The 23,440-nt window shown below is 50.0% G+C and overlaps 1 protein-coding gene across 1 annotated transcript; it reads right to left on the bottom strand.

The window, feature by feature from the left end:
- Positions 1-351: 351 nt before the first annotated feature.
- On the bottom strand, positions 352-18,074 carry MPI (mannose phosphate isomerase). Its single transcript, XM_038418112.2, has 8 exons — positions 17,746-18,074; positions 14,731-14,858; positions 13,792-13,992; positions 11,710-11,851; positions 10,736-10,918; positions 6,244-6,417; positions 5,372-5,580; positions 352-3,742 (listed from the first exon to the last, which is right to left on the bottom strand). The coding sequence occupies exons 1-8, from the start codon at positions 17,759-17,761 to the stop codon at positions 3,524-3,526; spliced, it is 1,272 nt and encodes a 423-aa protein (XP_038274040.1). The 5' UTR covers positions 17,762-18,074; the 3' UTR covers positions 352-3,523.
- Positions 18,075-23,440: the final 5,366 nt, after the last annotated feature.

Genomic DNA, 23,440 nt, shown 5'->3' with positions numbered 1-23,440 from the left:
GTGGCACCTTAGAGACCAACAAATTTGTTTGAGCATAAGCTTATGCTCAAATAAATCTTAGTCTCTAAGGTGCCACAAGTACTCCTTTTCTTTTTACACAGTTTTTGGTGCAACTGCAAGAGTTCCTGGTTTGATTTTTAATAGAGAACTTGGCAGAATTCAGCCAGAGTTAGGTCTCCTGAAAGCTATTTATGACTGGCATGAAGTACTATAAGCAAGGAGTAGGTGGGGGACTGCTCTGAGCTTTGATCCTGGGTGAGAGAATACCCTACTCTTCCCAGGGGTCACAGGCACATTTTGGTTATCTTCCTAACACCCATTTTGAAATAAAGTGCAGACCATGCCCAGGGCTTGTCTTCTGCAGTGACTCTTTATTTATTCCTCTTTATGGTACAACATTCCAGTCCATGAATATATCCTAGCTGTTGACATACCATGCTGCATGGTTCTTTGTCACTGGTGCCCCACCCGTGCCACCCTGCTAAATGGATTTATAGCTCTTGGGTAGAGCAGCACATGGTGGACAAGTCAAACCAGCACAGCCAGCTGTGTTGGAAGAAAAGTCTCACTCACCCCTGGTTCATAAATACAGATTATATGCCTAAGGCTAGCTCCTCCTGGGGTTCAGTTCTTTCCTCAGCTTTCCTTCCCCACCCCTGCAGAGCCTATTTAACTCTCCACTCCATGCATCTGACGAAGTGGGTATTCACCCCTGAAAGCTCATGCTCCAATATGTCTGTTAGTCTATAAGGTGCCCCAGGACTCTTTGCTGCTTTTACAGATCCAGACTTACACAGCTACCCCTCTGAAGCTATTTAACTCTTGGGGCTCCAGAATGAATCAAGTTAAGAGCTCAGCTTCATTCTACAACAACACTGTGTTCCCCTCTCAACAGAGGAATTGCCTAAAATATTACATCAAAATAGGAGCTTTTCCTTAAAGCCAAACAAAGGGGGGATTATTCTGATAAGTGATAGATGAACCACACGCCCATGGAACTGAAGAGGGACAGAGTCCTGGCTGTGTCTCCAGGGTTAAAACTTTGAAATGAGCAACAGGCAGGTGAAGGAACAAGGATTAACTCCACAAATGGAAGTTTATCACCATGCCTGGCTGCTGCAGCCTGTGTGTTCACAGCAGATCATTCTGGGACTGGAAAACTAAAGTGAATTCTTTAATACTGATGTCACTGTTGTGCTGCCTGACCTAGACACCACAATGGGAGCAAAGGCAGCTTAAGGGCTACACATAGGGACTGCCATTAAGATGTGAACAAATCACACTTAAGCTACCCTTAATGTTAGCAATGTGGGTGCACATCTCTTCTCTTGTGGAATGATGCAACCAGGTCACTTCCCACCAAAAATGCCAGCAACTGCCACCTGCAAGCATAAGCCAACCACTCGCTGCAGGGATGACCTCTCCTGTTATAGTTGAACATCCAGTTAATATCTATAGCTGTAGGCACACTGAAATAGCACCAGGCTTTGGTAGTGTCACAATCTTGCCAGGACAGAGTAATGGGCTGTAGAAAGCCTGGCCCTATATAACTGATAGCACTAGCATATGAACATGGAAGTCATGGCTAACCAACAGAATGAAATCTAGCAAGAGCAGCCTGTTGGGTCCAACAAACTGAACTAACCACCCTTTGAGCTTCCCCCTTCAGCACTAGCTCCAGCAAGCTGAACACAGTTCCAGCTAAGACTGTTTCCCCATGCCCCAGTGAAGGGCAAGGATAACATTTTACTCATAGCACATTTCAGCCAAGGAGCTCCAAGCACTTCAAACATTCATCCATGCAGCCTCAACATCCCTGTGAGGTAGATCAGTTCTTCTCATTTTGCAGGTAAAGGAATGGAGGTACAAAAGTTAAGTGACTTGCTGACAATCCTACAGTGAGGCAGAAGCAGGAATAAAACTCAGGAGCTCTGATGCTGACCATTGCTCTAATTCCTCACCACCACAGCTTCTGCATCCACCTACTGTCTGAGATGCCTGTTTCAGAGCAGGATAGCCCCTTGCTAGTCTTAAAAGTGCATAGTTCACCCCCTCCCCCTCTGTCTTGCTTTAAGGAATGGGCTTTGCTCTGGCAGAATTTACAGGGAGAGGGAGGGGAATTCTCACAGCCCCCTCTCCTTTTGTTGTTATGAAAATAGGAAATTTAAGCCCAAGGCAATTTTGTTGTCAGTGGTAGAGGAAGGCCTGAATGAAGAGGCTGGCTGATCCACCCCACACACATCCACACACACACTCTCTTCCCCTTTAATTGCCAAAAACCGTATTTGGTCACTTTGGGCCCTCTATAAGCCTTACTCCATCCCTGACTCTCCTCTACACATAGGAGAAATGTCAAATTTGCACATGCACACAATGGAATAACTATCATCCCCAGAAACAACTGGATGGGGCAGGTGCTGCAGCCTTTGGAAGAGCAGCTGTGGAGTGTCTAATACCCATCTCCAAACTAAGGCTTTAGGCCAAAGATCAGGGGGCTCAGTAAAGTAGGCACATGGGAGAGAGGGTTTGCAGATGCACTTGCTGTTCATGAAAATGAGTCAATGCTAGCATGTGGCAGGCACAGAGGAGACTTTGACAAGCCACAGATTCAATCCCAATTGTCATCTTATCTGCTGCAGGAACTGCATAGGACAGATTGGGGTGAGCGCCACACGAGTTCTCCATTATATCCAGCACCTATTTCAAATACAAGACAGCAAGATGATCAAGGCCACTTGAGATGGAACCTTTCAACAGAGTTCATTTGAGCATCTCTCCCCTGCACAGCACAGAAATCTGCTTATGGCTGAGGAACAGTCTCCTCCCAGCTAAAAGGGTAAGGGCTCCACTGCTAACAGTGGATCATGGGGCTTGAAACTGCATCACTAGGCATGGAAACTGACGAGCTAGGAGAAAAAGCACGGAGAGTTTCCTGCAACAACCGAACAATCTTATTCTATAGCTTCCCCCCGGGCAGGTTGGCACAGCATCTCTTGAGCAGGAACTCACCAGCATTCCCTTGCAGTACTGTGCTTGTGGTAGGAGTCCCTTTCGGAGCTATCTTATCACCATACAAATCCCAACCACGCTCCCCCCACCCCCTTCCAGCTACAACTCCATGGCCCACTTGAGCCCAAAAGGAACAGATGTCACAGTGCAGGTAATGCTCTGCTGGCACTACCGGACGCACTATGTTAGGGAAACTCACCTACTGCTCTCCAGATCCACTTGAAGCAGACATGAGAGCAGCTGCCTCTACAGTGTTATATAATGGGAGGGGGGAAGGAAATGGACTCTTCCTCCCAGCACTTCATTTAATGCTGGGAGCTGAAGAGAGGCAAGTCGGGGGATGGGAGTTAGAGTTGCTGCTTCTACAGATTGGGACCCTGCTGCTTTGGATTTGGACACAGTGGTTTGTGGGCAAGTTTCAAGCTAACCCATCATGCGCAAGTCTAGTTTGCACAGACCAGTTTCTATCTATTCTAAGTGGAGTCACAGCAGGGTAGGTGCCAAGTGTCCCAGGCTAGAGGAGGCAGCAGGCTCGGAAGAGCAGCATTCCATCGAGGGAGGAGAGGTGCAGGGAGACGCTCTCGTTGGCAGAGATGAAGAGCACTGAGCCCCGGCGCAGGGTCATTTCAGAAATGGCAGCGGTGGAGGTGCCCACGGCCGTGCCTTGGATCACCAGCAGGATACTGGCAGAGTCGATGGCTGAGATGAGGTACAGCTTAATAGAGGAGGGAATCTGCAATGGAAAACACATTCGCCATGGAAACCAAATCTGGCTCAAATTCCGATCCAAATTTCTGCCTCCTCAAGGACGCAGGAGGCACTTGTACTCATATCTCAGATGACCCATGGCACAGGGACTTAACTCTGGAGCCTGCCTCTGCTCACAGCAGCCCAAGCCCCATTAGCCCTGGGAGATCCCAGCATAACCGAGAGCAGCCAAGCTCCAGATGTTGGAGTCAGTCTCTAGCTCCTTCACCACCACCCTGTTGAGAGGTGAGCAGCCAAAAATGGTGCAGCGATGCCTGTGCAGCTGAGACAGCACCAGGAGAGGGAGGGAGACAAGCGAATGGTAGAGCACAGCAGGAAGAGGGGAAAACCAACCGCAGTGCTGCCTGTCATCACCTCCCTCAACCGCGAGCACGAGGCCTAGCTAAACACCCCCAGGTCTCAGCTCTGCGCGGCATTCGAGCTCTGACACCATGCCAAGCACTGAGCAAAGAGAGCTGCTTGCTCTGTTTAGCACCTCCTAGTGCTGCTCAGACTGGGGCTTGGCTTCCCCCTCTGGCTGCAGCTTTCAGGCCTGGGCAGAAGAGCTGATAACATGTGACCCAGGAAAGGGGTGGGCGCATCTCCCCCAGCCCTGCATTCAAAGCAAAGTGAAATTTGCCAACACCAGCCGCAGCAGCAGGATCGGGGAGGGGGAAACGGAACAGGACCCGGAGGCATAGAAGGCAAAGCTCCCTGGAGGACATGGGACACTCTGGCTTCAGGGGGCAGGATGGGCAGACACACTCCATCATCTGTCCCAGAGCCAGCTAGCTGAGCCCAGTGATACTCAAGAGCTGCAAGTGTCTCTTTCATGTCTCCAGGGGCTCTTTACAGGGCCTGATATTAAAACACTGATTTAATTATTAGCCAGTCTGAGTTATTAACCAATCAGGATGCTTTTACTATGTTATTAACCAATTAAGTTATCAACTTGCACTAAGTTATGAACTTATTTGCTGTGAGAATAATATACATTAAAAAAACCTAAATATTTCCCATCATACTGTTTAAATATAGTATTATAGCCAGATACTACTGTGGGTCTTTTGGGTAATGTTGGTCACTAATGTGGGTCCTGAACCACTGAGGTCTGAGTACCGGTGATCTCCTTATCCCAGCGCCTTATGGTCTCAAAGTAGCACAGTGTGGCTTGTCCCAGTTCAGCTGACCCCGTGATCCTATCTCTAGTACAGGAGGTGGGAGGGAAGGGGGAACTCCAACAGGCTGGGGAGGGGATGCAGTGATCTCATCTCAGGTCAAAGCATTGGGGGGAAGGGAATAAGAGTCAGATGTTAATGGGCAGCCCAACTGATGTATTTGCTTTTTTCCACTCCTTGACTGGGAAGTCTCTTCCCTCCCACCCCACATCACAGTGACATGGCCTTTGGCAAGGGAGGCTTAGGTGTAGCTCTAGCTCTTTGCAAAGCCACTTACTGCTGCTCATTGAGAGGAATAGAGAAGTTGCTAGAGAGATCCAAAGGCAAGGATGCTGTCTCTGTTTGCTCCGGTTGCACGAGATGTGGCAGTCTGTCTGATGCTGCTACTAGACCCCCTTCCTCCCCCATTAATTTGCTGATCCAGGGTCCCCACTCACCTCTATTTTCATGACGGTGAAGTCTGGCACAGGCGGGTCGTAGAGGTAGACACAGGGATCCAAGCGGCTCTGCGTGGGGGCAAAGACCTTGGAGCTGCTGGGCGCGGGGTTGTAGTTCAGCATTTCACACAGGGTGAGCACGTCAATGAATTTGGGTGTCAGGCCAGCTCGCACGGTATTGTCGGAGCATGCCATGCACTCGATGCAGTCTGGGGAGCAAGGAGCTCAGTGTCAGTGCAAGAAGGTGGGACCCTCCCGATCGGAAGCCAGGTGTCTGAACTCAGCTCCAGCAGGCTCCAGGCAGGAGGAAAAGCCTTTGTCCCTTCACTGCAGGAGAGACTAGGGATGCCTGGCTCAGGGAAACGTGCTATCCCATCATCTCAGAGATACTGAGTAAAAGAACACTTCCTCCTCACACCCCACAAACAGCTGCTGTCAACGCCAGGCTGGGCACCTACTGGGTAGGGGAGCCGGTGGCAATGTTGAGCCTGAAAACACCTCCCTCCACAACGCATCAGAAAGCACAATCCGAGTGGCAGCCTCTCACTCCATCGCCGGGGAGACACTTAGTGGCGACCTCACTGGAAAAGGCCAACGAGCCACCTACTTTGGTATCCCGGGTCCCACAATGGCCAAGGCAGGGTGCTTGAGATAAGGTGTAACCTGGAGATCAGCATAAGTCATGGATCGTGATGATTGGCAGCGGCAGCCTTACCGTAGCCAGGGTTACAAAGTGCCCATCCCATTATAGGAACCACTAACAACCGATGAGTGGAATCACAAATGCTATTATTCATAACGGTCTCAATAGCACTGGCTTGGCACGGGAACACAGCATTCGCCCCACCCGCCCAGCCGGCACTCGAACTCACCTCCATGGAGGTAGGCATGAGGCTCGTTGGCTCCCAGGAACATGGACTCTCCTGGCTGCAGCATCACCAGGTTCAGGAAGTAAATGGCAAAGCAGCCGATGTCTCCCGGGAACTGCGAGTGTAGCTGCAGTAGCAGCTTCCCGCTGCTTCCCGACGTGTCCTTCCCCGCAGCAACTGTGGGGGACAAGAGCAAAGCCAGGTTAGCAGCAGCCCCACAACTTAGTCCCTTCTGCGAGAGCCACTGCTTTGCTTACAGCCCTCTAGCCAGGGCAGCACAGTGCTGCCAGCCCAGGGTCAGGTGTCAATGGCTTTGGGGTTCCCCCAAACCCTCCTCATCAGGAGGCCAGGGCAGGCCTAGACATTTCCGGCTGCACATCTGAGTCCCTCCAGATCCCCAGAGATGGGACGAGCGAGGACAGCTGGCCAACAAGGGATCCAACCTGCCTGGGTGTGGTTATGAGTCAGACCTGATTAGCCACATGAGCCTCACCAGATCCATCCACTTCCGGAGACACAGGGTCCAATGTCCCCAGGCTGCTCTAGGGGAGAGATGGGTGAGCTGGCTGGCTTTTCCCAAGCCACTGCCTGGGGACAGCAGGATCATACAGTCAGAGTATAAGGCCAGAAGGAACTGATTACCTAGCCTGACCTCCGGTAGATCACAGGCCACCCACCCCACTCTGTCTCACTAAACCCAACAATTGATCATGGTGGAGAGAGGCTGCTAGTGGCTGGTTCTCTCCCACAGGGCATCTCCTGGATAGCAGAAATGCTTACTCTCCACCCCCCCAGACACAAACCCTGCCAGCTATGATACATCACCACACACCTGGACCCACCCTTTTACTCCACTTCCAAAGCCCTCTACCCACCTGCCCATTCCACACACACGCCGCACTCTCCCCAGCATCCAGCAGCTCCATCCTTTCCTTCCCATGTCCCAGTCCTCCCAGGGAAGGAGAGGAAGAAGGTGGGCATCCAGGGACAGATACTCATCTCCATATTTCCTCCCTGACATTTCCCACTTCAGCCCCTCCCTCCTCTTCCAGTGGGGAGCAGCAGGTGAGGAGGGGCATTCTTCCCCACCCAAGAATGGCCTTTTGGAGCTGATCCTCCTCCTCCCTCCTCCCGCTGGAGCAGAGACTGGGACAACCTCACTTGGCCTGAAGCTTCTTCATTAGAAAGAAGTTGGCTTGGTTCACGCTTCCCCTCCATTGGCATAAAAGGGCTCCTTTGTATTTCCGCTCTGGGAGCCTCCCCGACAGAGCCCCAGCAACCCAGAGGAAAGAGACCGCCGAAGATCTGGCATAAGCTTGGGGGAGGGTGATGTGAGCCTGGCAGACCAGGTGCCAATTCATGCCAAGGTGCAGGCCTCACTGCACACTGACAAATGCAGAGCTGGAAACCAGTCTGGCTCCCTGTGGGTTACGATAGTGAAAACAGATACTAGAATTATAAGAATGAGGTTAGTGTTTAGATTGTGTGGAATGCTTGCAGGCTGATGCCTGCATTAATCCTACTTGTAGATCTGTACCCCAGGGTATAAGGTAATGAGTAAGTGTCTGCTAAAAGCGTAAAAAAACAGTAAGGAGAGAGACATCACCAAAGTGAAGTGCCAGTTTAGCACAAGAGGTGTCATCTCTCCCCAGCCTGGCCTCTAGACACCAGACACGCCATTGTGGAACATCAGTCGACAAAAGACTTTGGTGATTGCTCCCCCGACACCCGTGAAGAGGGGGATGGGCACGAGCCCTCATCCCATCACAGCTTCAAAGCTGGGGGAAGAGCATAAAAATCCCTGCCAAGGAGGAATTGTTATCACTATGCTGTCTGGAATTCAGAGAGGGCAATAATTCTAAGCATAAGCACAAGCCTGCTATGCTTAGCTTGGGTTAGCCCTAAAGGACATATAGAGCTTGTATATTACAGCACGCGCCTGTTACCTTTTGAAACCTAAAACTAACTTGTGTGTGTATGTTTACCTGCTTTAACCTTGTAAATAGCTAATTTCTTTTTCCTAGTTAATAAATCTTTAGTTAATCACAGGACTGGCTACAAGCATTGCCTCCGGTAAGAGATCTAAGGTACAACTGACCTGGGATAAGTGACTGGGAGTAACCTGAATATTGTTGGGATTTTGGGCATAAGGGAGCCTGTATCACAAAGACAGGTTTGCAAGATAAACCGGAGTGCCCAGGGGACTGTGAGAGACTCCACGTTAAGGCTGTTTTAGGGCTTTATGAGTTCACACTTGTTAGGTGGTTGGTGAAATCTATGTATAGAACTCACAGCTAATTTGGGATTTGTGCCCTGCTTCTTGACAGTCTGCCCTCATTCATGGTCGTGGGCCATGCCACACAGACGGACACTCCTCTCCTACTGCTTGTCGGGCCAACGCTCGCTGGGTTGGTTCAAGGAGCAGATCAGCCTTGATGGGAAAGACCACGCTGGGATAGAACAAGCTCCAGCCAAGAATGCTCAGAGCTTTGCCCTGCTGGTGCAGGGAGGGCAGGAGGCAAAATCCTCTCCATGCTTGTTACTCTTCGGTTATAAATACACATGCGCCCTCCAGGCCGAAATGCCTTCTCCACTCAGTTTATTTTTACTGGATAAACTATACACAGGGAGGGATCTGAAGCCCCTGGCTTTGTCCCCAAGCCATAACATTACTCGTGTTCAGTGCTGAACTCACAAATCAGAGGCCTTTCGTGGCGGTATCGCTCCAGGGCAACTTACATGGCACCGGTTCAAATACAGAGGGAGGGGCTGAACTGCAGCCACTTCGGGAGTGCAAACACCAGCAAAACTTCCCAGGGCAGACAATGAAGAGGTGTCACACTCAGGTAAAAATCAGAGGGTGGAGCATAGTTACCCAAGACCAATAGCAGTCAGGATGCTAGGGCTACACATGCGTCTCACAAGTGACTTATTTCAGAGTAGCAGCCGTGTTAGTCTGTATTCACAAAAAGAAAAGGAGTATTTGTGGCATCTTAGAGACTAACAAATTTATTTGAGCATTAGCTTTCGTGAGCTACAGCTGTAGCTCATGAAAGCTTATGCTCAAATAAATTTGTTAGTCTCTAAGGTGCCACAAATACTCCTTTTCTTTTTACAAGTGACTTAGGATCTTTAACACCCCCAAGCAGTCAGGGACCTCACACCCCACGGTGCACTCAGCTGATCCGTCCTCTCAGGGGTTGTATGATGGGGAATATGGTCAGGCTCGGGGACTCTGTCTCATAAAGCTCCTGTTCCAGGATGGCCTGTCCCTTTAAAGGCCAGGCGCTAGCCAGCCCTGTTCAATCAGCCCTGCCTAGGCCACAATTAGCTACCTCCCAGTGGGGGTCAGGTGGCAGCCTGATAAACACCGGGCCTCACAAAGGGGCAGGGAATTTATTTTGGTGAAAGAACTCTAGGGAGCAAGTCCTGACATATGGCTGGAAGGACACCGGGAAGTGGCTCAGAAGTCAGCACTTTGGGTCTCTCCACTCGGGGATAAAGGGAGCCCGGAAGGCAGGCTGAAGAGGAGCCCAAGTTAGGCAAAAGAACTTTGGACTTTGGTTACCCCAGAAGGGGAATGAACTCAGAGTGACCCAGCCAGAGGATTAATCCACGAATGTCCAGGACAGACAGGAAACCCTGGTGAATGGAAACTGAAGCAGGGAATGCCAGCAGGGCCACGTTTGGCTAGCAGGGGCTAGCAGGATAGGCGCATCCTGTAGCCACTCCCCATTTCACAGACTATCACTAGCCAATCAGCAGACAGCTAGGTCTCTCCTACATGAACAAAGCAGCGTAGAGCTCAGAGGTTGTATGCACTTCAGGGGACGTTTCCTGCCTCTGATGGCAAACCTGCTTTCCCCAAGGCGCTCTGCCTGGACTGGAACAGCAGGGGGAGGTGGTGCCAGATCACTGCGCTGTTCCTGCAGGGAGGAGGCTGACAATATAACAGCCTCAGCTAGCACCCACGAGACCAAACACCAGCAAGCAAAGGGCATAGTCCCTAGTTATTCTGGAGCAAGGTTGGGTTGCTGCACTGTGGGAGGGATGGTCTGAAGACTGGAGCTGGGGAGGAGCTAGCAGTGAAACGTGCACTCTGTCCTGTGTGTCACGCCCTCTCCACCTGCAGCATCCCCCTAGCGAACCCAGACATTACATCCAATATGATCACCCACCCACCCAGGGCATTGTTAAAAGCCCTGACAGCGAGAGCCAGTCAGTAACTACAAAGATGCTGCCCTCTCTTATCCACTCCAAGATGCCCACTTGCCACCAAAGATCCATGGCAGCTCCATCCTCTTCACTAATCCAGGGCATTGCCAGGGCCAGAGCGGGGCAAGGATCCATGCAGGTAGCCTCTGAGTCATCCCAGATCCAAGGGACATTCCTCCCCCTGGACCAACAGGAAGAAGAGACATCCACATCCCTGACACGCATATCTCCCCCCCGGGGACGCGGGGCTCTCCATGTCACGAGCAGGCACTGAACAAACCTTCCTGGGAAATCCTCTTCACCAGCATGTTCAGCTGGTCCACAAAGACCTTCTTTTCGCTCTTCATCATCCTGGTGAAGCAGATCCGCAGCGCAGCAGACACGCCCCGGGGGTCATTGCACACGCTGCGCTCCAGCTGCTCCGCTGCCACGTTGCCGATCAGCGCCCGGAACTCGGGGACCTCTGCAAAGAGCAGATGCCTGTCAGGGGCCCAGGGTGGGGTAGGATAGCAGGGGCAAACCCACCCACTCAGCTACCCCCCCAGGGATGGGCTACTAACACCATGCCCCCTTTTAAAAGCATCTGGCTTATGGTCACAGAGCTGGCCATAGAAGCCAGGAGCCCCTGCCCCATCCCTGCCTTCCCAGGGCCCAGCTTTGCACTCTGGTGCACACTTAGGCATTTAAATCTCTGTTTTAGGCACCCGTGTTTGAAAAGCCTGTAGAAGGGATAAAGTAACTGCCAACATGAAGGTGCCAGCCCCAGGTCCAGGCTGTCTTAGTGTCTCCGAGCTGCTCCGCTGAGCCTTATCCCAGGTGATGTTCTCCGTTACGAAGCTAGGACAGCAAATGTGCTGCTGCTGCCATCCAACAGAGGGCAGCTTCCCCTAGGGGGCGAGGGGCTCAGCAATGGAGCAGCCCCCATAATCACGGCTGGTCAGTCAGAGTGATCAGGGCCCTGCAGGTAGACCCAGTGAGAGGGAAGCAAGCCTGGGACCTTATACATTGGCATTTCTCCTCCCTGCAGGGCTCTGCTTGATGGACCACCACAGGGGCTGGAGGATGATATGCCCAGCCCAGCTTCAGAAATATATTGAAGGGGATCTTATTAACCCCTACAAGTGCTCAGCCCTCCACCCACCATAGCATCTGACCCTTCCTCTTAGTCGGTAGTCCCAAGCTTGGGATCTCTTTAGCCCCCCTCTCCTGCCCTGCCCAGCACATCCCCAGCCAGCAACACCACCTGGTGCTTACTCTGCAGAAAAGCCACAATTTCCTCCACGGGCCGGAAGCCACACATGCCCTGGAAGGGGGTCAGTGCAATGGCCATCTCTGGCTTGTGATTGGCATCTGGGTAGTGCTCAGGAAACTGGGCATGAAGCTTTCCCGCCAGCTCCTAGAGAGGGGAGACGAGGACAAAAAGAGTCAAAGCCCGGGCGATCCCCCCTTAACAACTAGGTCCCTCCTCGTCAGCTCACGCACTGGGAGGCTACATCCTGGGGAAAAGAGATCCCACAGAGCTACGGGTACGCCAGCAAATGGATTCAATGAGGAGAGTCAGTCCCGCCCCAGGGGTCAGAGTGACTCACCCCTGTCAGAATTCACACTCCCTTGGTTCCCTCACTGCACCATCTTCGTGGCTTCCCAGAGAGGGGCTACGGCTAGCTACATACCAGGCTTCAGCCCAAATGTCCAACTAGTGAAACATTCCCACTGAATCCCCCCCCCCATCTACCTCTCTTCTCTGCCCACTGCTGCAGCCCCCACCAGGACACTTCAGCATAGCGACTGCACATTTAAAAACACAGGACGCTGAGGAAATGCAGGTGCAGCCAGCAGACACGGCAAGACTGCAGCACCAAGGAGATCTGGGATACAAGCACATGCTAGCAAGGGCTGGGCTTATGTCCCCTGGGTTTAGTCCACTGTGCACTTCTCACCAGGCTGAATAGAGGAGTCTCGGCAGTAGGCAGCGGCACTTGCTGCTGAGCTGAAGGCTTCCTGTCAAATGACTCTTTCTGCATTTCTAATTTAAAGCTGCTTTTTGATATCAGATGGGAACCAGTTGCTGAGATCATAGCACTTAACATTCCCTCAGCGAGAGCTCCAGCCCCATGCTCTGCCCAAGAGGAGTGTAGTAGTTCTCCAGTGCTTCATTCAGTTATTTCCTCCCCAGGAAATGGGTGGAGAACAAACATCTCGGGGGGAGGGCCTTGCCTTATGACACAAAAAACAATGTTCTATTGCCCTAATGCCCTCTTTTTGTTACAGAGCAATACAACAGCTCCTCAAACAAGCAATCAGAGCTGGCCACGACACCCAGTGGCTGATCCAAGCCCAGCATTTAGGTTTTGTACAAAGAGCTTTTAACAAAAGTTTATGACCAACAGAACTGCTGCCTTATGTTTAAAGCCCCTTGTACACAACATGCACTGGCTGATCTGCATTAAGCTATTACAATTCACAGTCATACAAAGCAGCAGTGTACACAGGAGCACTGCTAGAGCCAGATCAGGCTCACTGCTCAACATGCCAGACTGGCATTAGATGCTCAGGGGGCCTGACTGGGCCGGTTGTAACAGGCGAAAGCTCAAAGAAGACTGGTGTGAAGTAGACACCTAGGCCTTACCCTTACATTACACCTGGATGGGTGCTATTTCAACTGCAGCCTATTGTGTAGACTCTAGATGGGGCAGAGGACACAACAGACACATGTTCCCGTTGTTCTTATTTCTGTGCATAGCGCTGGGGGTGTCCCTATACTGAGGGAGGCAACTTGGGAGAAGCAGTGAAAGCGTTTTACTGAATGACCTGTTCTAACATAGAGCTACTCTGCCATGTGCTCCATGCTTTGTCACAGCAATTGAGACCAATGGGGTCAAAATACAATATGATTTGATGGTGACATGGCAGGGCTCCTTCTCAAGACCTAGAGGCCATGCCATGTTCTTCCCCTCCAGCCACCACAGCACGTTTGGGGCACCCATGCGAGTGAGAAGCAAGATGCGTCTCATCCCGGGGTGCTGAATGAGTGCAAGTTGAAAGGGGGGTTGTTTTTGTATCTGCACTGGCTTTGGAGCAAGGTCTGTCTTTAGCTATGCTCTGTCAGGTACCAAGCAGCCTCTGGGCATGGAGTGCAACAGCCAGGTGTTGGCAGCATCTGCAACCGTTCCAGAACTCAGTGGGTAGGGGACCATAAACGTGGTGCACTCCTGAGCATCATGCCACGAAAGCAGGCCTGGCTCAGCAGCACAGCTTACATCAGGGACATCTGCAGAGAGGCTGCCTGCAAGGACCCAGCAGTGCACTCATGGGGGGTTCAGAACAGCTTCTTACCTTATTGGGATGGGCCTGTATGGACAGGGCTGTGTTAACCGACAGCACTTTGAATAGGAAAGGCAGCTGGCCCTGGAAGGTCTCCTTGACCTTGGTTCCCAGGCATCCAGGATTATCTCCTATCCACTGTCCTAAAGTCTTCTGGGGAATTCGATTATCCAGAATAACAGCATCGCCTCTGGGGTGGGTTCCCATCCAGAGCTGGAACAGGCATTTGTGGAATGGAAAAAGAGAGACCAGACAAAGCCATTAGCATCTCCAGCATGGTTCTCAACAGGCTTAGAAGACAGGCCAAACAGACAGGTTCAAGGAGAGGGGGAAAGGAGATAGGGTTGTCTGTATTTGAATTCTCAGCTTTTGCTTCCTGCTACAGTTCAGATTGAATATCAGCATCCCCCTTAGTTTCTAAGCGTATCTCTCACATCCACTCACCTACAATTATTTCCTCATCTCCCAGCTAGGTCAAAGCATACAGAGGTCTGATCTGCCAGGCTTGATCTTGATCTTCTCCTCAGTACCTTTTGAAGCACAAGAATTGCCACAGTGGTGCAGACCACCATTCCATCCAGTCCAGTACCCTGCCTCCCGCAGCAGTAGATATGCAATGTTTCAAACGAAGACCAGGTCCCACATCCCCCCCCACCCCTTCCCCTTTGCAGACTCTGTCAGCATTGCACTGCAACGAAGTGCAAGGAAAAGAGATTCCAGCCTGACCCCAGCTGGTGATCTGCTTATGCCCTGAAGCATGAGGATCAAGAGCATACTTGCCACTATAGATCCTATTCATGTGCGTAATAGCTGCAACGTTCCAAAGGAAGAAGCCAACTTTTGGCCTCAGGTCACAAGGGTGGAGATAGGGGAGGAAAAGTGGCTGTCTCTGGGATCTCAGCAAAACCTGCATCACAGAAGAAGGACAGAGGGAGGGAGCTGGGGGCTTACCTCAGCATATGGCTTGTCTGGATCGATCTGTGCCAGTGGATCACTGCTAGCCAGCAGCTTGGCCACTTCGCTGTCCAGGCCAATCTTCCCCCAGGCATATTTCTGCACAACGCAGGACAGGGGAAACACTAAGCAAACACACAAAAACAAAGGTTATCCAAGGACACGGCAGGCAAAAATCACCAGCTCAGAAAATGGCCTGACATCGCCAACTCCCGGCCACCTGGCTCCCCCGGCTGAAATTCCTGTCCGTACTTTGACCCTCCTCTTGCCTCCACTGCTGCCACCTTCTCCCCTCTGGGAAGCTGCCCCCTCCAAAATGCTGCTGCTCAGATTAACGCACCATCCCATCCGCATTCTTCTTTCAGCTCCTCCATCAAATTCAAGCTCCCCATCTCTAGGTCTCTGCACAACTTATCCTGACCCCTAACTGCCCTGTGTCCTTCTCCCACGCTCATCCTCATGCTTCCTCCCATGCTGTTCCTCATACTCAGAACAGTCTTCCTCTCCCATACACCCAACCATTTTCCCCTCCTGAAAACTCACTTCTTCCATTAAGACTTTTAAACAACATCCACCAGAGAAAACGATGGATCATCAGGATTAGTTGGATTACAGTAGCCACTAGAGGCCCAGGAGAGACCATTTTCATACGTCTGAACGGTCCTGCGTCTCTAATTTAGACCCACGATCCTTGGAGCTGTGATGATGCGTTTTGCACAGCATCGAGCACATGCTAATGACATGGTTCTACAGCTTCTCCACGTCAGCTCATAAAAGCATGAGAACGGCCGTACTGATCCATCTAGTCCAGTATCCTGTCTTCCAATAGTGGCCAGTGTTAGATGCTTCAGAGGGAATGAATGAACAGAACAGTTATAGAGCAATCCACCCACTGTCATCCAGTACCAGCTTCTGGCAGTCAGAGGTTTAGGGATGCCAGAACATGGGGTTGCATTCCTGCTCATCTTGGCTAATAGCTATTGGAAGACCAATCCTCCACGAACTTATCTAATTCTTTTTTGATCCCAGTTATACTTTTGGCCTTCATAACATCCCTTGGCAATGAGTTCTACAAAGTGACGGTGTGTTGTGTGAAGAAGTACTTCCTTCTGTTTGTTTTAAACTTGCTGCCTATTAATGTTACTGGATGACCTTTGGTTCGTGGTAAATGAAGGGGTAAAGAACATTTCCCTATTCATTTTCTCCACACCATTCATGATTTTAGAGCCTTAGTTTTCTCAATATCCTCCAGTCCAAACCCACATGCTCTGGTCTAGCACCACACAGTCCAGTTCTACACATGTACACTACCTCAAGTCCATTATGTTTCACTACAAGACAATTTCAGTTTAGAGCCACAAATGTCAGTGAAAGATCTGTGCCCCAGTGTAAGACATTCAACTATTCCAAGAGCCTCCAGCTCCAAAACTGGTCAAACCTTCTCCCCAACATGGTTTAAAGTGTGACTGGTAAATATGGCATCCTCACACCCCAGATCTGCCCCCTCGTCTTTGAGTCACGCCTGCTGAGCCAGACCAAAATGTGTTTACACTGCCATTTGCACAGCCCACACAGTTGTGGGAAGGTAAGCTGGCTTCCACTCCTCCTCATGCGTCAGTCACATTGCTGACGGCAGAATCTTTGATCTTCGGGGTCCTAAGCAGACTTTGCAGGCCTGGCTGAACCTGCGTTCTTGGACTCACCAAGTGCTCACGCAGGGCTTGGTATCCCTGGTAGGCCTCGAAAACTCTACTTGCCAGTGCTAAGCAGGAAACTTTCCCTAACAAGTGGAAAAGGACAAGGAAGAGGAGGGTGGAGTAAGCAAAGCTATTGATTTCCGCAGAATTTAAGCTTTCGTTTAAAAAAAAAAAAAACACACAAAACCAACCAAACCCTTATTTAATTCTCATATGCTACAATGATGGGGACCACAGGAGAGCCTGGACAGACAGAGAGGGTGGGAGCGACAAAGGAACTTAGACATTGCCACACTGATCGTCATGGCACCTAGAAAATCACAGGAACAACATTGTGATCCACACAGCTGTTGGGCCACTAGGCTCCTATACAATGAGTGGAGATAAGCACCTTAGAATGTGATCCACAAAAGCCAGCATACTAGGCGAGGAGCCGCCTACAACTATCAATGGGAGATGCTGACAAGAAATGATATGAACAGGCATCTCCCACCTGTTGGGAGAGTGTGCTAAGCACTGAGCTATGGGATAGTCTGATATACCCCATGTATATATATCGAGGGCCTCCCTCAGTCTCTCCTGTTCAAGCTGTTCCACTGTGGATAAGTTTCAGAGTAGCAGCCGCGTTAGTGGATAAATAATTAAAGAGTGATTGGAGCAGAGGACCAGAACCCGGGACCTCCCACCTTCTTGCAGGGTGCCCGAACCAGCGAGCTACAGAGTTTGTTTCTCACTTGGCAGTTTTGGGGATGGCAGAGTTGTGGGCAAAGACCATTATACCCATTTTCCACACACAAATGGAAATAAAGAGGAGATGCTGCACCAGCACCACACGTGGAAATGAGCAGCACGCAGGAATAGAGCCCAAGAGTCCAGACCCCCAGCCCCTCCCCACAAACCAACAGACCCCAATCCCTTTCCAGAGACAGGAATAGAAGCCAGGAGTCCTGCCCCTCTACCTTCCCTTCCCACCCACCGATAGAAGCCAGGAGTCCCGCCTCTCAGCCCTTCCCCCATCAATACACCTTTCATGCGAGACCCAGGAATAGAACCCAGGCGTCCTGCCCCGCCCGCACAGAAGCCAGGGCGGTCCTGCCCCAGCCCCAGGGACGCCTGGCCTAGGAGCCTGCCGGCGTAGGAGGTGCCATGTGCCTCGCTCTGCGGGGAGCCGGCCGCCGCCGCGAGGAAGGCGCATCCCCGGGACGGGGGTGTCTGAGCGGCGGCGGCAGGTTCGAGCCCAACCCCTTCCCCAAGGCCATAGGACCCACCCGCCCAACATCCCCGCCAGGGCGGCTCGGCCCCGGCCGCCGCTCACCTCTCAGCTCCGCCATGGCTCCGCCTGGTGCCCGCTTCCCCAGCCTGCACCGCCGCTCCGGCCGAGCGAGGGGAGATCCGGGATGGAGCGGCGGCCCGGGCACGCTGGGAGAGGTAGTTCCCCGCCTGAAGCCCAGCAGCGCCGGGAGGAGGATGGGGCGGAGCCCGGTGTCCTCGGCCCACGCGGGCCCCCAGCCAGGGCGCGAGTTGGAGGCGTGGCGCCCGGACCCATTGTTCACCCAGCCCGGGCAGGGTCCGCATGAGTACGTGGGAACACCCTCCTGTGTGCATGCGGGCTCCTAGGGGGGCAACCCTCCCCCCAGATACGTCCTGCCCTAGTGTGGGGCAACCCCCTGGGTGCACAGCCCCTCTCATAGATGCATAGATTCCTAGATACTAAGGTCAGAAGGGACCATTCTGATCATCTAGTCCGACCTCCTGCACAGCGCAGGCCACACAATCTCACCCACCCGCTCCTATGAAAAACCTCACCCATGTCTGAGCTATTGAAGTCCTTAAATCATGGTTCAAAACTTCAAGGAGCAGAGAAGCCTCCCTCCAGTCAACCATGCCCCATGCTACAGAGGAAGGCGAAAAACCTCCAGGGCCTCTCCAATCTGCCCTGGAGGAAAATTCCTTCCCGACCCCAAATATGGCAATCGGCTAAACCCTGAGCATATGGGCAAGATTCACCAGCCAGATACCCAGGAAAGAATTTTCTATAGTAACTCAGATCCCATCCATCTAATATCCCATCTCAGGGGATTTGGCCTATTTACCCTGAATATTTAAAGATCAATTACTTACCAAAATCCCATTATCCCATCATACCATCTCCTCCATAAACTTATCGAGTAGAATCTTAAAACCAGATAGATCTTTTGCCCCCACTGCCTCCCTTGGAAGGCTATTCCAAAACTTCACTCCTCTGATGGTTAGAAACCTTCGTCTGATTTCAAGTCTAAACTTCCTGGTGGCCAGTTTATACCCATTTGTTCTTGTGTCCACATTGGTGCTGAGCTGAAATAATTCCTCTCCCTCTCCTGTATTTATCCCTCTGATATATTTATAGAGAGCAATCATATCTCCCCTCAACCTTCTTTTAGTTAGGCTAAACAAGCCAAGCTCCTTAAGTCTCCTTTCATAAGACAAGTTTTCCATTCCTCGGATCATCCGAGTAGCCCTTCTCTGTACCTGCTCCAGTTTGAATTCATCCTTTTTAAACATGGGAGACCAGAACTGCACACAGTATTCTAGGTGAGGTCTCACCAGTGCCTTGTATAACGGTACTAAAACCTCCTTATCCCTACTGGAAATGCCTCTCCTGATGCATCCCAAAACCGCATTAGCTTTTTTCACAGCCATATCACATTGGCAGCTCATAGTCATCCTATGGTCAACCAATACTCCAAGGTCCTTCTCCTCTTCCCTTACTTCTAATTGATGCGTCCCCAACTTATAACTAAAATTCTTGTTATTAATCCCTAAATGCATAACCTTACACTTCTCACTATTAAATTTCATCTTATTACTATTACTCCAGTTTACAAGGTCATCCAGATCCTCCTGTATAATATCCCGATCCTTCTCCGAATTGGCAATACCTCCCAGCTTTGTATCATCTGCAAACTTTATTAGCACACTCCCACTTCTTGTGCCAAGGTCAGTAATAAAAAGATTAAATAAGATTGGTCCCAAAACCGATCCCTGAGGAACTCCACTGGTAACCTCCCTCCAACCTGACAGTTCGCCTTTCAGTAGGACCCGTTGCAGTCTCCCCTTTAACCAATTCCTTATCCACCTTTTGATGTTCATATTGATCCCCATCTTCTCCAATTTAACTAATAATTCCCCATGTGGCACGGTATCAAACGCCTTACTGAAATCTAGGTAAATTAGATCCACTGCATTTCCTTTATCTAAAAAATCTGTTACTTTTTCAAAAAAGGAGATTAGGTTGGTTTGGCACGATCTACCTTTTGTAAAACCATGTTGTATTTTGTCCCATTTACCATTGACTTCAATGTCCTTAACTAATTTCTCCTTCAAAATTTTTTCCAGGACCTTGCATACTACAGATGTCAAACTAACTGGCCTGTAGTTACCCGGATCACTTTTTTTTCCTTTCTTAAAAATAGGAACTATATTAGCAATTCTCCAATCATTCGGTACTATTCCTGAGTTTACAGATGCATTAAAAATTCTTGCTAATGGGCTTGCAATTTCAGGTGCCAATTCCTTTAATATTCTTGGATGAAGATTATCTGGGCCCCCCGATTTAGTCCCATTAAGCTGTTTCAGTTTCGCTTCTACCTCTGATATGGTAATATCTACCTCTATATCCTCCTTCCCATTTGTCATGCTACCATTATCCCCAAGATCCTCTTTAGCCTTATTAAAGACTGAGGCAAAGTATTTGTTTAGATATTGGGCCATGCCTAGATTATCTTTAACCTCCGCTCCATCCTCAGTGTTAAGAGGCCCCACTTCTTCCTTCTTAGTTTTCTTCTTATTTATATGGCTATAGAACCTTTTACTATTGGTTTTAATTCCCTTTGCAAGGTCCAACTCTACTCGACTTTTAGCCTCTCTCACTTTATCCCTACATCTTCTGACCTCAATTAGGTAGCTTTCCTTGCTGATCTCTCCCATCTTCCACTCCCTGTATGCTTTCTGCTTCTTCATAATAACCTCTCTAAGATGCTTACTCATCCAGCTTGGTCTACAACTCCTTCCTATGAATTTTTTCCCCTTTCTTGGGATACAGGCTTCCGATAGCTTCTGCAGTTTTGATTTAAAGTAATTCCAGGCCTCCTCTACCTTTAGATCCATAAGTTCTTCAGTCCAATCCACTTCCCTAACTAATTTCCTTAATTTTTGAAAGTGAGCCCTTTTGAAATCAAAAACCCTAGTTGCAGATTTATTTTTGTTAATCCTTCCATTTAGTTTGAACTGAATTAGCTCATGATCACTTGAGCCAAGATTGTCCCCTACAACCATTTCTTCTATGAGGTCCTCGCTACTCACCAAAATTAAATCTAAAATGGCATCCCCTCTAGTCGGTTCAGCAACTACTTGATGAAGGAATCTATCAGCTATCGCATCTAGGAAAATCTGAGCCCTATTATTATTACTAGCACTGGTCCTCCAGTCTATATCTGGGAAGTTAAAGTCTCCCATGATCACGCAGTTTCCATTAGTATTTACTTTATTAAAGACATTAAAAAGGGCTCTATCCATATCCAAATTAGATCCCGGAGGTCTATAGCACACCCCAAGCACTATCGTAGGAGAGGCTTTACTAGTTTTCTTCCCCAATGTAATTTTTGCCCAGACGGACTCTGTCTTATCCATTGCATCGCTTCTTATTTCTTTACATTCTACCTCATCATTGATATACAATGCTACTCCACCCCCTTTATCTTTGTTTCTGTCTTTCTTAAACAGCACATACCCTTCAATACCTGTAGTCCAGTCATGACTACTATTCCACCATGTTTCTGTTATCCCTATAATATCTGGTTTCACTTCCTGCACCAGTAGCTCTAGTTCCTCCATTTTGTTACCTAGACTCCTCGCATTGGTGTACAAACATCTTAATTTTTGCTGTTTGGCCTCGCTCACATTTTGTACCCTATTAGGCACAGTCATTCTACAGCCAGTATAACCTATTAGACTAGTATCCACACCGCCCTCGCTCCTTATATACATTCTCCTACCCATGGCTGTATCCTTTCTTACTTCATCTTCTTCCCTCTCAATGCTAAAATCTGGCGTGGAGATTTTCTGGACATCTCCCATCCATCTCCCCCCAATTCCTAGTTTAAAGCTCTCTTTATCAGTTGTGCCAGCCTCGATCCTAGAAGTCTATTTCCTTCCCTACTCAGATGAAGTCCATCCCGAGAGAACTGACCTCTGTCCGTGAATGCCTCCCAGTGGCCATACATCCCAAAGCCCTCCTTATAGCACCACTGCCTAAGCCATCTGTTGACAGTCATAATCTTATCAGGCCTTTGTTGCCCTTCTCTAGGAACAGGAAGGATCCCGCTAAAGATCACCTGAGCCTCAATGTCCTTAAGTGTCTTCCCCAGCCTAGCATAGTCTCCCTTGATACTTTCCAGCGAGAATCTGGCTGTATCATTTGTTCCCACATGAAGGATAATTAGGGGATTCTTTCCCGCTCCCTTTAGGATCCTTTTCAACCTCAGGTCTACATCCCGTATCTTAGCACCCGGAAGACAGCACACCCTTCTATTCTCAGGATCAGCTCTAGTTACAGGCCTGTCTAGTCTTCTCAATAAAGAGTCCCCGATCACATAGACCTGCCTTTTCCTGGTGACAGTGCTATTCTCCAGTCTCTCCCCTGTTCCCTCTGGCTGCAAGTTCTTTCCATTCCTATTTTCCCTTACAATCCTCTTCAACCCATCCTGTATCCTCCTGGGGCTCATATTTGGTGTAGTCTCCCTTGACTCTTCCCCTTTTTCTATAGGACTAGCCTCTCTTCTCTTCTTCCTTACCCTTCCACCTTCAACAAGTACCTGCTGAGCCCCTTCTTCATTTTCCAACTCTGCAAACCTGTTCCTAAGCTCTATTTCTCCTTCACTAGCCCGTCTTTTTCTCTGCCTGGTTCTTTGAGTCACATGTTTCCACTGACCACTTTCCTCACCCAGTCTCTCCTCAAAATTCCCCAGCCCTGCTTCCATCTGTGAGTCTGAGCTTTTCCCTTCAGATACCTCATATCTTTGCTCCATCATCTGCTCAAACCCCTTCCTAAACTCAACCAGACTTTCCACCTGCATCTCCAAACCTCGGATCTTTTCCTCCATCAGCTCTATCAGATGACATTTCATGCAGAAAAAACTCTTACCGGTTCCCCCCTCCAGGATCATGTACATACCACAGCTTCCACATCCAGTCATCCTCAATGTGTCTTTCACTACAGGATTCAGAGTAGCAGCCGTGTTAGTCTGTATTCGCAAAAAGAAAAGGAGTACTTGTGGCACCTTAGAGACTAACAAATTTATTAGAGCATAAGCTTTCGTGAGCTACAGCTCACTTCATCGGATGCATGTGAGCTGTAGCTCACGAAAGCTTATGCTCTAATAAATTTGTTAGTCTCTAAGGTGCCACAAGTACTCCTTTTCTTTTCACTACAAGAGTCACTCCCACAGCTGCCTCTGTATCTGTCATCGCCTTCCCACCTAAATCCTGTTTATCTGGGAAACACAAGCCACACCAAAAAGACCCCCCCCCCCCCAGCAAAAGCAAACCCCAAACAAGCACCACAATACAAACTCCCCTTGCAAACTCCCACTCAAACTCCCCTGTTTAGAGCTCTGTTTGCTAGCTCCTGTGCCGCTGCAGCTGTCTGACACATATGCAATCCCCTTCCTCACTATACACCCCCCCTTGTACACAGCCTTCCTCCCCATTATATACACCTCTACGTGTGCAACCGGTGTGCACAGCGCCCTTCCTCACTATATACACAAGGATGTGTGCAACCCCGTGTGCACAGCCCACTCCACATATGCTACCCTGTCGTGTGCAGTCCCCTTCCCCACTATACACACCCCCATGTGTGCAACCCCGTGGGCACAGCCCGCTCCACACATAGGCTACCCTGTCGTGTGCAGTCCCCTTCCCCACTATACACCCCCCCATGTGTGCAACCCCGTGTGCAAAGCCCCCGTCTC

Source organism: Dermochelys coriacea, chromosome 10 (genome assembly GCF_009764565.3).
Source record: "Dermochelys coriacea isolate rDerCor1 chromosome 10, rDerCor1.pri.v4, whole genome shotgun sequence".
NCBI lineage: Eukaryota > Metazoa > Chordata > Testudines > Dermochelyidae > Dermochelys > Dermochelys coriacea.
Note: the sequence above shows the minus strand (reverse complement) of the source record. Positions and strands in the feature narration are given on the sequence as shown.